Below are 15,255 nucleotides of genomic sequence, written 5' to 3'. Positions count from 1 at the left end.
TCGCCGCTTCTAACGCGACGCTCCTTTCGCTTCAACTTAACGACGTCGTCAACTTCGCTCAACATTACGGCCGCCTCTCACATGCAGACGCGCGCGAAGGCGCAACAAGACGAGGCAATCCTCCGAAAATTATTCGACGGACATGACAGGGCACGGCAGGGGTCATGATTCGCGGGGGGCACAGAGATACACACATTGTTCTTCAACATGGATTCATGCATGCAAATCCATCGCCCTGAGGCCCTGCATGGGTGCCTGCTATCCATTGTCCTAAAAAAGACGTACGGCAGAAACTGAACGGACGAAGGGCATGCCTCCAGTAAAGTTTTTACAAATATCACACAAAATTTACTTTTGCGCGTTTATGTTAGACCAGTTGTGTTGGGATTGGTCATTATAAAAAAAAACAGTTGGCATGACATTCTGCGTGACCAGAAGCCATGGCCCACGTCCAAATCATGCCTCGAGACACTGTGTTCGGGCGAAGCTTGTTCAGCATGTGTACAAATGATATATGCATGCTATAAGAGAGAGCATGCGTGCTGTGGCTTTTTTGTAACATCTCTTTGTTTTTGAAAGAAACAACCTGTGACAATGTTTGAGGACGCGTAGTACCTCCTTGTCTTTCTTTGCCTGCGACAAAATTTGAAGACGGGTAGTACCGCCTTGTCTTTTTTTGGGCATACTTTCATGGATCCTCGCGAACAAGGGCCAGAACATTTATTTGTGTCTCATCTGCATTGCTGAATTGCGCCAGGAACTCACGCTTCAACACCATTGCGCCCATTTGCAAAAACGTTTCTCCCTTTTTTCCATTCTCACTTCCCCCAACGTGTATGATTGGGTGTGCTTTAAGACCGTCAAGCTCAAGAACAGATGGATAGGGCGATAATGGATTAGGAATCAAACAGATGAAGTGATAGCGCACTGCATCACCTTGGACTTGCTCGCTCTGTCCTTGAGCAGCATGCTCACTGTGAGATGGTAATGCGAGAAGATCGTCAGAGGTGTTAATATTTCTCTCGTTCATAAAACAATCAACTTATCACATCAAATTTTCATCTATTGACGTATGCCATTGACTTAAAATAGGAAATCAGATACGAATTCGAAATGCCAAAGTAATAACGAGGCCCCCCAATTGGCGGATCCCAGAGCAAACTCGAAGAGGGAAAGAACACTTTATACATAGGGAGATACATCATTTTACATGTTATCTTTAGGGAACGCACCAGTGTGCGGCGCGAATTCCTTCGTGAGCGTCCAAGCGTATTCCTAAGCTTTCACTTGTAAATGACGTTTCCCCAGCCTGTATCGGTGACACAAACTTGGCAAGAAGCGAGGATGATGGAATGGTGGAAGCTGGCAGTGTGTTGATTATTGCATGAAGTAACGCAATCGTGCCGCAGGCATTGTCGAGGACGGGAAGTTGCTTGATAAAAATAGGTGCGATTGGCAGTTGAGGATCAGGTGGAGACTCTTGACTCGGATTGAGCGCGCGATCGTCATACGCGAGTATCAATGCCAGCGTCTCTCCGTGCACAAACCCCAAGTAATCATCGTCCAAAGAGAATACATCTTGGAAAAAAAATGGACATGAAGGGGTGCGGGTGTCTGAAGGCGTAGATGAAGGGCTTAATAGTGTATGTAGCAATGCCGTATAGACCTCCGCATCGCTCTCCAGTGCAGGCCAACGATCGCACTGTGCCATGGAGGGTGTACTTGTACCAGACGTGTCATTACTCGTCATCATTTTATCCCCTGTGATATATAAAAGCGTTTTGTGTGACAGTCTGTATTTCTCATGCTTCAGTTCGCGAGTCACGAAGAACGACGCTAGATTGAAAACGAGAAAAGCGATAGCGCAACTGGTGTTTTTTTCCCCACGAGCAACTCAGTATAACTCCATAGATACAACAACGATTGACGTTTATTTGACCTTTCAATATTTTTGTTGCCTTCTTTAAAGGCCTCACTTCCAACTCCGCTCTATCTAACCTCCTGCCTGTCGAACCCCGTGGACAATGAATCATTCCTTTCAATGACTTGAAGCTATTGCTTCTTACCTTGTCCCCATACAGCAGCACCCACAGCCATGCGTCCGACACTGCAACCTGCTATGCTTTTTCTCCTGATCAGTTGCATTAGCGTCCAATCTTTTGTTGTACGGGGAAAGATGCCTTCGTCTTGCCGCAGGTCAGCTGATTTTCCCTCCATGTCCGTGACGTCTTTCTTAGTGCCCTGAAAGTATCCATAGGGACACACATCTTATCTGATTTCGAATAAAAAATACTAAGGACAACGGTGGCAATTTCTTCAGCATCGTCATCCTTGCCATCCTCAAATCCCATCATCATCTCCATCCGCCGGCTTCTGAGTTTTGCTCCGATTCTTCTCCTCGGTCCGTTTTTGGATGTACCCACTGCACACGCCATTTCCGGTGGAGGAAAAGATTACGCAGAGGCCAAAATTGCAGATCAAGACTTCAGTGGAAAAGACTTCAGTAAAAAAGACTTTTCGGGGGCTTTTGCGGTGGGTCATGGTTTTGGCGGGGTACGGGGGAGGGATTTTTGATGGGGTAGTGAGTCCATATTGAAGGCAGGAGTGTGAATCAAGCAATTTATCAAGCAATTTATATTTCTGTATTTAATAAATTCAAATTACGTGCATACAGCAACGCGCCAATTTCAAGGGAGCAAAGCTTATGGGTGCGCGTTTTTACAAGTCGGCCTTGACTGAGGCTGATTTTACCGGTAGGTTTCCTTGAGAAAGAGCAGCGAGCCACACAGAGATGCAAAACATCAAAAACATAAATGTAACATATCCAAGGGCATGACATTATCTATCAGCAAATTTATCGCTTGCTTTCACCGCATTTCCCCGCAGGAGCCGACCTAACCAGCGCCTCCTTCGAGGGAGCGAATATGGTCGACGCTATTCTCAAGGACGCGATCGTCAACAACGCCTACTTCACGGAAACAGTCCTGAAAGTTGGTTCCATTGAGGGTGCGGATTTCTCCGACACGTTGCTCGACCGTTTCGTTCAAAAAAAGCTCTGCGAGAAGGCGACAGGTACGCAGAGTGTTGGAGCCACGGTTGGCATGGGTGCCGGAGTGTGTGGAGAATGTCTTGGACTCTTGGAGGGGCGGAAATTTTGAGGCCTCGATGAACAAGCTCAAACTCGGACAATTGTTTTCCTTTAGGCACGAATCCCAAGACCAAGGTAGACACCCGCGAGTCACTGTTGTGCGACTAAGGCTTCAGATAAGCTAGGCAAAGCAGTGCCCCGAGGTGAAAACTCTCTTTTTTTTTGAAAAAAAAGCTAAAAAAGAATGGGTTTTGATGAAAGAGGGAGGAAAAAGGTAGATTATGTGCGAGCCTTGCCGTGGAGAGGATCGTCATAACCATTAGGGCTCTTCCGCCGGTGCGCCATCCTCGCAGGGCCTTTTAAAAGGTCATGGCAAAGTGACCACCTCCATCAACTAGCAACAAAGGAAAAATATAAGAGATGCTGTTAGTCGATTACTTTGTAAGACGGTTTTTACGCTTAATTTCCACAGGGGTACGTAGCTTCAATTGCCAGGGTCCGCCTGTCCCACGAGGCCTCCGCCCTTGCGTGTAGTCTACCATCCCGCTCTAGTCTTAGCTGTCGCACAGTCCGAATGCTATCCTTATTCCTGACACAATCTCGATTCCCACCACTGTCGCCGGAATCAAGCTCTATTTTGGATGCTGCCCCGATCAACTCGCCAGCACGAGCTTGAGCCGCACAATCTCTGCCCATGCATTGCCTAGTCCTGACCATTGGTTACACGGAGCGGAAAGCCTGCGTGGCTAAGCTTCCACCGTCTGCATGACCCCCTTTAAAATTTTAAAAGATGGGCAAAATGTACGCAGGAGGCAGAACGCGAACGACTAGAATTTTCCTAAAAACGAGCCAAGCAAGGGGTAGTCGCCGGTAGCTTACTTCATTTGAACGATTTTCCACCATCCTTGCCTGACCGCTGTACAGCCCTGTCTTTCCCTTCCCACCGACCCCTCTCTCTCCCCGACCTAAACCCGTTCATAGAAAAGGAGGTAGACTTGCTCTGTATAACTCTTTACCTCCCATTCTTGAACCCGATCGACGCGCTCGTCGTCGTATCCCACCCACTCCTTTCCACCCCCCCCCTCCTTGCAAAACACCGTGTAGTGGCCACCGTTCAAGGAACGACCATAGTGCAGCCCCACCGCAAACAGCTCGTATGCAGGGCCCTTTCCCTCGCCTTTTCCCCCCTCGATCCCGGCCGTCGTCCGCAGACTTACTGAGAGCATCTGAGAAGGCAGCCTGAGGCAGGACGGATAGTGGACTCTGTGGTGCAGCTTGACGCCCACCCCTTGATGGAGGTCAAAAATGAAGCGCTTGAGGTGGAGAATGAGGACGGGAGGGAGCGCATCCAGGCAGAGCTTTTTCCGAAGGAATGTTCCGTCGCTGCTTTCGATCACCTCCTCCCGGAAGGAATGCTCGATTACCTCCTCTAATGCCACTTCCTTCTTCCCCCCGCCACCCAGGGGCGGCAAGTCCAGCTGAAGACAATTGAACCTTGTCATCGTCGCCGAAATGCTCCGACTCGTCGCCCTCCTTATGTCCGAGCGCTCCCGCCCATAGAAGAGGCGGGAAATCGCCGATACGTCCGTGGTCCCCTTCTCGGTCCGCTTGACCCCGCTCACAGAGAGCTTGGCGACGCGGCCTTTCTCCCCGACTTCCTGCCAACCCCCTTCCCCCTCCTCCTCCTCCTTCGCCCCTTTCCCTTCCCCCCCCCCCGCCCCCGCCCCCACGGCTTCTTCGTGCAGCCGGTCCAAGAGGAAGGCCAAGAACTCCTGAGCATCTTCCTGTTCCCCGGCCTCTGACGATCGGAAGGCCCGGAAAGCCTCCTCCAAATAGTCGTCCGGCCGCAAGGGTGCCAGGTAGAAATCACGGGGTGAAGGCGACCGTGCCTCTAGCGGGCCACGGAGCTTGAACCCGTTGGCCACGCCGCTGGGGTGAGAAGGAAGTGGGGGAAATGAGGAGGAGGAGGAGGAGCCGGTGCCGACGAGGTGCTTCTTGCCGGACTTCCTCCCAGCGACGGCGCTGTCTTTTTTTTTGTACATGACGAGCGCGGGAGAGGCAGTGGAGGCCGCGACAAGAGAGGGATCCTCAAGGGCGACGGCGACCTTCGCCATATCCATCCACGTCGGCACGAGTGCTTGGCAGCGCCGGGCCAGGAGGGAAAGGGAGGGGGAGGCCGGCGAAGAAGACGCGAGGACGAGTGGTCGGAGGACGAGGAGGAGGCGATGGAGGGGTTCGCTGGCGAGAAGGGCCTGTAGGACCAGATTCTGGAAGCAGGTGTTCCCGGCGTTGACCAGACCCCGGTGCGGTCTGGGGATGGAGGTCGAGATGGCAGGGGGCAGCGTTTTACCCGACAGTAAGTCAAGGAGGTTTTCCTCGGTCATAACTGGGTGGGGGCCGGGCGGAGCTTGTGCTGTGGGGGGGAGGGCGGACGACGGTGTCCTGGAGGGTGGTGGATGCAGGGAGCTGGGGATGGAGGACGCAAGGCCCGATGGCAGACGGGACGTCGGATGAGCCGTGCCGTCTCCTGACGTGCCTGCGACCACGGACCAGTGCGACGCCTCTGGGTTTGATGGCTTCCCTTCGTCAGAGTCTGATTCGCTTGAGGAGGGCGGCGGGGACGTTGGAAGGGGCGAGCTTGACATGGAATGGGCACCGTTTTGAATCGCTTTAGGAGGCTCTTTCGTCGTCAATGTGCCCATCTTTACCGAGACGGTTGCCGCAATGGCATCATTGCTTCTTCGTGTACCTGTTGGGCTGTGGTTGTCGATCGTGGCGTTCTCCTGGGGTCCCGTCGCGGCAGCTGTCTTGCTTTTTTTTTTCCGCTTTTTTTTCTTCCTTTTTTTCTCCAAGTTGTCTCCCAGTAGGACATGCATCTGATCCGTTGCAGGTACTGCGGCATTGTTCAGTGACATGGTCCTCAAGGAGGCTTCCACCATCGCCTCTTCCCCTTCCACGTATTTGCCCCCACCACCGTTCATCCCCTTTTCTCACAACCCTCCCTTGACCCCCCGCTGCCGCCAACAAACGATACGTTTCACAATCTTTGACAGGGGCGGATCTGTGCGTTGATGCATGCCATAATGCGTTGGAGTTACGGGGCTGCAGTTAGTCTGAGTTGTTGCAGATGTTGCTCAATCGTAGCTTTCTCGTTGATATCTGCATGATTTTTTCGAAACTCGAGTGTCCCAACCTGCCATGCGACCCACTTCACCGCCCACATGCATGCAAAAGGATGATTATCCATCAGACGACAGCGTGTATGTGGCGGATTTGCCCGCTATTTCCTTTCTTCTTGTCGCTGTGAAAGACAGTTGCAACTCCTAACCGGGCTTCGCCGCCTGTCGCTTACACGTTCCTTGAAACGAGAAATGAGTGAATTCCTTTTCATACGCACCACTAAAATATGCTCCCAACACTGCTTCCGTACACTTGTTCCAAAGCGGACAGTACATTCACAGGATATTGGCAACATCATCACCATGGCGAATTTGGATTCAACCCTGCTGGACGCTATTCGATCAAAAATGAGCAGCGTAAGAGTGCCCGGCAGCTATGACAAAGTCTACAACGATGAATGTATGTACTCTTTCGACACACCCTTCTCTTCGGACGGCATATACGTAAATCTTGCGACGTGGGGCGGTGTAGGCAGGGATTATCTTGCTTTTGATAGCCATAAAACGGGCAGCACGCTCTACGTCCATCTGAAATACACCAAGGTTCCTGTGCCAGAGGATGACCAGGTTCAGAAAAAGGAAAGCGAAAGTTCACTCGCTCCAAGGGAGGATGCGGCGCAGTCCAGCCCAGTCTGCGAAGAGAAAAATACGGGTCCTACGGTCTTGGGCATCGGCGTGGAAGGAGGCTTCCCGCTAGACAGCCAGAAGGTTGAGGTGGTGAAAGAGTGCGCTTTGGTTGTCGTGAATTCCGGGGAGAATGGGAGCTGCGGCAAGGTCGAGACCCAACCAGTGCCATTGCCCAACACGGCCCTCCCGGAAATTGTCTCCCGTGCGGCTCGAGCACTTATTGACCATCAAGGGGCTGGGAGTCAGGCAGAAGAGGCCACCTGGCTCGCCGAGGAAGACCCGCGGCCGGTGAGCAAGTACGCAGACGGTTTGATTCAATTGGCCAACGGAGTAAAAGTCTCCAGTGACCCCGCCACATGGCGCTGTGCGGAGTCCGGGCAGACGCAAAACTTGTGGTTAAACCTGTCAGACGGGTACATCGGGTCGGGACGGGCCCAGGTCGTCAACGGCGAGACGATCGGGACAGGTGCGGCCTTGAGGCACTTCCACGACACCCACGGCCTGTACCCTCTGGCGGTGAAGCTGGGGACCATCACTCCGCACGGCGCGGACGTGTACAGCTACGCGCCGGACGAGGACGGGATGGTGACGGACCCCAAACTGGCGCAACACTTGGCCCATTGGGGCATCGACGCGATGCGGTTGGAAAAAACGGACAAGTCGCTGGCAGAGCTGGAGATCGAGGGGCAAAAATGGGCTTTTTCGCGCATAACAGAGGCAGGGGCCCATTTGCGGCCCCTCCGAGGTCCGGGGTACGTGGGGTTGAAAAACTTAGGCAATTCCTGCTACATGAACAGCGTCCTGCAACTCCTTTTCACCCTCCCAGAAGTCCAACGACAATACCTCGACCACGCGTACGACCTGGTGCAGACCCGTGCCGGCACAGTCGCTGATCCGGCCGCCGACGTGCTGACACAGATGAGCAAGCTCGCCCAGGGGCTGTGTACCGCACGCTATGCCCCCCCCCTCTCCCAGGCCGAGCGGGAGGCAGCCGATGCAGCGGGCGACGCGGGCTTCACCACAAGCTTGGAGCCCAAAATGTTCAAGACCCTGATGGGCAAGCAGCACCCCGAGTTCTCGACAGGGAGGCAGCAGGACGCGGCCGAATACCTCGAGCACGTGCTGGAGAGATTGCTGAGGGCGGAACGGGGCCTGGGTGGGAAGGAGGGAGGCCAGGACTGGAGTGTCTCGACGGAAGATCTCTTCAAATACCTGGTGGAGGAGCGATTGCAGTGCGTGGAGAGTGGGAAGGTCCGGTACGGGAGCAAGAGCGATCTCTTCCTCCGCTTGATGATACCCGTGGAGGCGGCCACGAACAGAGACGCGGTCCTCCAGCACCAGGCGAAGCACGGCGTTAACAAGAAACAGAAATTGGCCGCGGATAAGTCGCCACCAGCAGGGCCTGCGGTCGAAGAGGGAAGCGCAGGGCAGGAGGAGGGGGCCAGTGGCTTGGGCGGCGAGGAGGGCAATGCTGCGGAGAAGGAGGAAGAGGTGTTCCCTATCGTGCCGTTCGCCGCCTGTTTTGAGACATTTGTCCGGACTGAGGACGTGGAGGATTATTTTTCTACCGCCTTGGGCCGGAAGGGTCTAGCGCGCAAAAGCGTGCGTTTCCAGACCTTCCCTCGCTACCTGATCGTCCAGCTCAAGCGTTACTACGTGGACACTCAGACCTGGGAAGGAAAAAAGCTGGAGGCAGTGGTGGATGTGCCGGAGGTGTTGGACCTCCGGGCGTGGCGGGGTCGGGGTCTGCAGGAGGGCGAGGAGACCTTGCCTTATGGGAAGGAGGGCGGGGAGAAAGGGGAAGCGGAGGGGAAGACGCCCTCGGTAGATGCAGGGATGGCGGCCCAGATGGAATGCATGGGCTTCTCCACCCACGCGATCGCCAGGGCCTTGCTGGCTGTGGGCAACGCGGGGGTGGAGCAGGCGACGGCCTGGTTGTTCGAGCATTTGGAGGACTCGGATATCAACGAACCCCTTCCGTCGGCCTCAGCCACCGCCTCGTCGGCGCCTAGAGCGGCGGAGCCCGACGCAAGTGCTGTAAACAATTTAGCAGCCATGATGGGTTTCACTGAAGAGCAAGCGAAAGCGGCTTTGCAGGCCACGGAGGGGAGCATGGAACGTGCGGCGGATTGGCTCTTCTCCCACGCGGACGACCTCCCGCGGGCCGTGGCCGAGGTGCTTGGGGCCGGCGGAGGGGAGGAGAGAGGGCAGGAGGGAGGACAGACGCCAAGCCAGTACAACGACGGGGAGGGTGTGTATTCGCTGGTGGGTTTCATCAGCCACGTAGGGCGGAATTTGGGGAGCGGGCACTACGTAGCGCACATCAAGAAGGAGGGCGAGTGGGCGATATTCGATGACCAGAAGGTGGCGGCAAGCGAGAAGCCGCCCAAGGACCTGGGTTACCTGTACCTATACCGGCGACAGGATGCGATGGAGGAGTAGGCGAGCGTGTAGGGTAAGATACGTGGCGTTGCGACAAAAAGAACAAGTATCACGAGTGTCTTGAATGTCCCTTAAATAAGGCCTCGATATTTAGTTCTTTGAGTTTACTTGTACTTGAATTATCTTCTGGATCCTCGTTGACCTTCCCCGACAAGCGCGCAAACATTTCCCGAGCCTTCATCCTACCCCCGGAGAACCGCCGACTACTCCTTGAAATTGTTACATGTACGCTTTGGCGTCATTTTCATCCAAATTCAAAGTATTTTGGTTGGCAACACTCCCTTCTCGCTTGTTTCCCCCCTTCCTTCCTCTCCTTCGTACGCTCTGGCTCTCGTGGCACCTTGGAACTCTCCTTTGACTTCTTCATAAGCAACAGTTTTGAATAAAAATGCTAGAACAGTCACTCTCTTGACCTAAAAAATTGCAATAACCGAAAGATCTCTAATAGAGGCAGATGCATGGCATCGCCTGAGCATGCTTCTCCCCCGCGCATTTTCTCCAGGCATTTTCACGCACTAGATCATGTTGTAATGTATAGTCGGAAGCAAGTCGGACTACTACACAGGTTTACGATAACGGTTTAAGCGTATTGAAGTTTCCGAAACAAGAAACTCCGTCCATCCCGCCCCTCCCTCTCTCTTCCCGTGCCTCACCCGCCCGTGCCGCAGACTGATGACCCCGACAAGGACACAAACCTACGAGCGTTGCGAGTTTGAACGAACCCTACTAATCTACAGGACAAGAGCCTCTGAAGGCCCGAGGGGGATTCATCGAGCGTATCCGCAGGACGTAGCCCTCAATCACAAGAGAAGCTTCGCCAGGGAGGTATTGCGTTTGAAATGCTTCTTGCTCTTCTCGAAGGGATCCACGTCCATGAACCCGACCAAGGCCGGCGAGGAGAAGGAAGTGCTCAATGCCTCCCCAGACCCGCCCATGCCCGCCACAGAGAGATAATTGTCGTGCCTTCCCCGTGCAGCTTCAGAGGAGGTCTCGATGGAGGAAGGCCGCATGCCCATATGTGCATCTCCGTTCCGAGACATCAAGGAGGTAAATCCCGCGGTCCTCCCCTCCATCTGCGACAAAGGGGTGGCAAGGGAGGAGGAAACGGCCAATAAGGCCTTATTAAAGCTAGCCTCCGTCGTTACGATCCGGCTCCCTACGAAGCTTAGGACACCATCGTAGGCGTCGACCAGTGTGGCCGCTGATTTTTGAAAGAGCTTTCCTACTGGTGAGGGGGACGAGACAGAGGCTCCCCCCTGCACCGATGCCAGAGACGACGGCAAAGATGAAACCAACCTCTGCTTGTGGTGGTCAAGTCCCTGTGAATTTGATTGCAGCTGCTGGGGATGGGCGTGTGAGGATCGCTGATCGGGAGATCGAGGACGCGGACCCCCGATCCGCCGGCGCTCGTGATTGCAAGTCTCCAGTTCGGAGACAAAACTGCCAATAATCACTTTAAGGGCCACCGCTGAAGAAAGTATAGCCTGATCCTTGTCACCACGGGCTGGAATGGCCAGGACGGGTGGACGAATGAAGGAGAGGGGGGATGTGGTAGTGTCATAACGCCGCCGTCGCTGGCTGGTGAGGAGGCTCCTGGGAGGAATAACATCGCGATTCGGGTACCGCTGTGTCAGGTAATGACGACTTTCAAACGTGGCACTGGAGCCTGGATGCACCAGGAAAAATAGAGCCAAAAGACGGGCTAAGGGAACACGGGGAAAAAGACCTTTCACGACCCGATGGGAACGTGTCATAGTCTCGGAAAGCCGAAAAAGTTAGGCGCTGCGCGTTGCCTTGATGGGTGATCACTAAGGTTGTGTGCCTGTGCAGGTATGTCCAGGTATGGAAATAAGCGTGAGATAAACGCTCACAGACAAGATATGGAGGATTTGGAAGCCCTCAGGTGGAAATGTGGACGTGTAAAGGCCGATTGAGTCTTGAAGACACGAACTTTAACGCTCACGAGTCCATGTGGCTCGGCGCTTCATCGACGTACGCGTGTGGCAACGGGCACCAAACCATGGTAAAACGCCGCACACCGGGCACATGCCAAAGCAGCCATGAAGGCTGCCACCTTCCTACAGATAGGAGCCTTAAAACATGCGAAAATTTATCCGACCAGCGCGAGTTTGGTCCTGAATATTTGAGTGGCTTGGCTTGACACCTGGGAGTTGAAGTGTCAGGGGTTGTCCCGTTCAAAAAAAGAAACCTCCCGGCTCGATTCCCCCCCCCCCTTAGCTCCTCCGTCCTTGGCGCTTTTGTCACGATGCAGTCCGCCGCGGTGGCACTGAAGGGAAAAATATGGTTTTGTAGCCCTGTCAGAGCGAAATTGGAATGAGGATGTGGTCGGTGGTGATCCTGTAATCTATTAATTTGTCATAATGGTTTGTGGCTCGGCATGGCTACGGATCTGATCTCCGGCCCGTCTTATGACCAAATCAATTTTGTACGTTTGATTCTTGTAAAAAAAAGGGAAGAACTGAGCGATTTTCTATCTATGATTTTAAAATATTGAAATCTTTCGTACCAGCTTCAAGTTTTTGGTCTTTCAACACAATCAAGCCTATTGCTTAAAGTTATTCGAAGTTCCAGGCAGAAAGAACTCTATGATATTCGCTTCTATGATAAAGTTTAGATAAGAATGTGCAACATTAACCTTTAATATGACTTTCATTGTGAACCACTTCATTGGGGCTTGCTGAGCACCCGCACGCGGACAAGCAGGATGCCCATCGCCAAGAGTCGATAAGCCATGGCTAAGAGTGCTAGCTTCAGCATGTACAACGAGAAATCGTCGGGTTCGACTTGCAAGAAGTTGAATAAAAAGCTGCGAGCATGTCCGCCCACAGCTTGCACTTGATTGAGCACCAAGACAGCGAAAGAGTAATTGATCACGGATATGTCTTGAAGCCATTGCAGAGCCGTAGGCACAGAGTGTCGCTCGTACAGCATACCCGAAAACAGGATCATGGGTGTGATAAGAAGTGGTAACAAAGCTAGACTTACGACAGGGTTTGACGTCAGGGAAGAAGCAACGTAGCCCAAAGATTGAGCGGCAAAGTTGGCGAGGAAAAGGATGAGGCAAAAATACCCGAAAGCGGAGGCAGAGGAAGAGAGACCAGACATGAAGTAGGGGATTATTCCCATCAGGAGGAACAGCATTGATTGAGGTAGCGAGGCAAGAGTGCGGCCGAGAAAGTAAGGTCCGGGCCGGTTGGCCCCCGCGTAGTACTCACGCATGAGGATCGCAAAGTCGAAGGGAAAATAGAGGCAAACATTCACTGAGGACGCGATGAGTATGGTCACCAGCAAGGAAAAGAGAAACCCAGCAGTGTTTCGCCCGGTGTCGTGAGGAATCTGGTTTAGGTACAGCAAGCCAAATAGCATTCCCAAAGTGATATTCATCGCGGCTCGCACTGCCAATCCGACTTTTTCCCGGCTTTCTTGCAGCCATGAGCGCTGCAAGTTCATTTTGAACAGCGCCCAGTAAGAAGATGATGTGCCTTTCATCCCACATACTTTATGATGGCAATTGTTCATCCCCAATTTTGCTTGAAGAGGACCCACCACCGCGACTTTCGTGGCCGCCACCAGCACAGGACTCGACCGCGATAGCATTAAAGAGGTGTGCCTGTCTGTGTCGAAATCCTCACATGTGCCACTGTTTTTGCTGTAGCTACCACGTATCTCTATTAAGCCATTACCATTGTTATCGTATATCGGATTGTCTTGGGGCGGATACCTTTCAACCCTATCAAGATTGTGTCCAGAGCGCAAATTCCCACATTCAGGCTCGTACGAATCCACCAATGAGGATGGAAGCGACGACGAACCACTACCGGCTTTTGTAAGATGGTTCAATGGATGTGATTTCCCCTCCTCGTCTGTACCGGTGCGACAGGATATATGGTTTTGGATGATTTTCGTGGAGGCCAGTTCTAGGATAAAATCCGCAGGATTGAAATGTGATGGACATGAGTACCCTAAGCTCTCCACAAACGGAAGGACACCGCTGCGTTCTCCAAAGTAAGCAAGTTCACCATTGCTAGTAAGCACAGTCAGCAATGAAAAAAGAGTGAAGATGCGGGAAGGCGGCGAATGGACTGCCACTACAACAGTTCGCTTCGGCTCGCGTCTCGCTAGATCGTTGAGAAGTAGGCAGATGAGCTCCCCCATCACAGAATCCAGGCCCGATGTTGGCTCGTCCAGTAGCAAAATTGATGGATTCGCAAGTAGCTCTGTGGCAATATTGAGACGCTTTCGCTCTCCTCCTGATAAGCCCTTGGTTACGTAGAGCTCACCTCCACCGATCTGCGTATCGCAAACTTTCATCATGTCTACTTCTTGAAGTACTGTCTCCACACGAGACGAACATTCGAGGGAAGAGAGATTTCCACTTAGACGGGTGACAGCATGGAAATACAGATGCTCCCGCGCGGTCAAATGCGAAAAAAAAAGCTCTTTTTGGTGGACGTAACCTGTTTGAAGGAAAAAGTCGCTTGACAATGCATGCCCGTCTAAGCTTAAAGAGCCCTGAAAGGCAGGATTTCGCAAAGCTAGACAGTCCAACAACGTAGTCTTCCCGCATCCACTCGGACCAATAATGGCACTGAAAGCCCCGGCTCTCGCACATCCAACAACATCTTTTAATATAATCTTACTCCTGCCCCGGCGTAGCTTGACTTTGCATTCAGCTATGCTCCATTCAAATAATTGAAGTCTTGTTGCATCTTTGGGCTGCATTGTAGGTAATGATATTGTGTTCGCATGCTGCGAAGAAGCATTATCCTTCGTCTCATTGTCATGATTTGCCCCAGTAACGTGAATTTTGATAGGAGTTAAGGAGGTTGTCGCCTCAGGCGCAAAAGAAGAAGACTCATGAAAGTCCAATTTGGTAGTTTCTGATCCAGCCATTTTATGGGAGAATACCACGTAATTTTCAGTCTAACCTGCCTTGAAGGCTGAAAAACAATGAAACTATGAGCCAAAAGATTTTGTAATCCATGCCAATGCACTCTCTTGGGAATGAGATATATCTATCCTGCATTTCTGGCAGGAAATTGCTGAAAATCGTGTCGTTACACCTGTCACATGATTATGGGGAGGTTGACAACCGCACCGTTCAAAATTCAAATATCCGTTCCGCTAAAGTGCTTCCTACTAGGACTACTAATATTACTAGTGGGCTAACTTCACCTTGCAAAGTACCAGGCCCCACGGAACCCCAAAAAATCCAGTCCTTAGAAATCGATATTATAGAAGGAGAAATCGAATGCCGAGCACTCATACAAGAGGAAGGGGAACGGATGATCCGCACAGAAAAACGTTCTGAACGAGAGCCCCCGAAGGATGTAGTGTATGCGTTTTCCTTCTTATTTGGGGTGCTCTTCCACCCTAGCTCTTCCGCCCTACGCCTCGTTTGCCACACATGCAAGCGGTGTACGAGCTATTGTGTGGTAACCCCCCCCCCCCCTTACAATCTTCCCTCTCGTCATTTGTCTAAAACACATATGATCATGATGTGATGCTTTTTTTCTCGTTTAACTACTGACTACATCCACTCGCCAAAAGTCACACTCGGTCGAAAATGATCAAGACTTGAACGAAGCTGCAATTACCTTTATGCCATCCCACTGCATTGCAGTAATGCATACACCCGCCATCAATCTTGTCGACTTCCTTCCTACGCCACAACGATCTCTCATTGCAATACGGGCCTCAATATTTGTCCCGCTGCTTGTCGCGGACAGTCAGTCCTAAATACGCGTATTTTCCAGGTTTTATCAGATTAGTATGCTAGCTCAATCGAATGAAGAGGCCTGTTGCTTTCCTTCTGCCCTCTTTCCTCCAAATACCGCATCTATTTTACCTCCGACATACTCGCTGTCTACTTTTCAAACGTGGTCCATATTCCACGTT

At 52.3% G+C, this 15,255-nt stretch overlaps 1 protein-coding gene across 1 annotated transcript; it reads right to left on the bottom strand.

Moving 5' to 3' along the window:
* Positions 1-3,934: 3,934 nt before the first annotated feature.
* NGA_2087210 (ubiquitin carboxyl-terminal hydrolase 10) lies at positions 3,935-4,778 on the bottom strand (the record flags this gene model as incomplete). Its single annotated transcript, XM_005855739.1, has 1 exon — positions 3,935-4,778. A coding segment is annotated over one exon (725 nt), but the record flags the coding sequence as incomplete, so codon positions are not given.
* Between the last annotated feature and the right edge of the window lie 10,477 nt (positions 4,779-15,255).

This window comes from Nannochloropsis gaditana (genome assembly GCF_000240725.1).
Source record: "Nannochloropsis gaditana CCMP526 unplaced genomic scaffold scaffold118, whole genome shotgun sequence".
Taxonomy (NCBI): Eukaryota; class Eustigmatophyceae; order Eustigmatales; family Monodopsidaceae; genus Microchloropsis; species Microchloropsis gaditana.
Note: the sequence above shows the minus strand (reverse complement) of the source record. Positions and strands in the feature narration are given on the sequence as shown.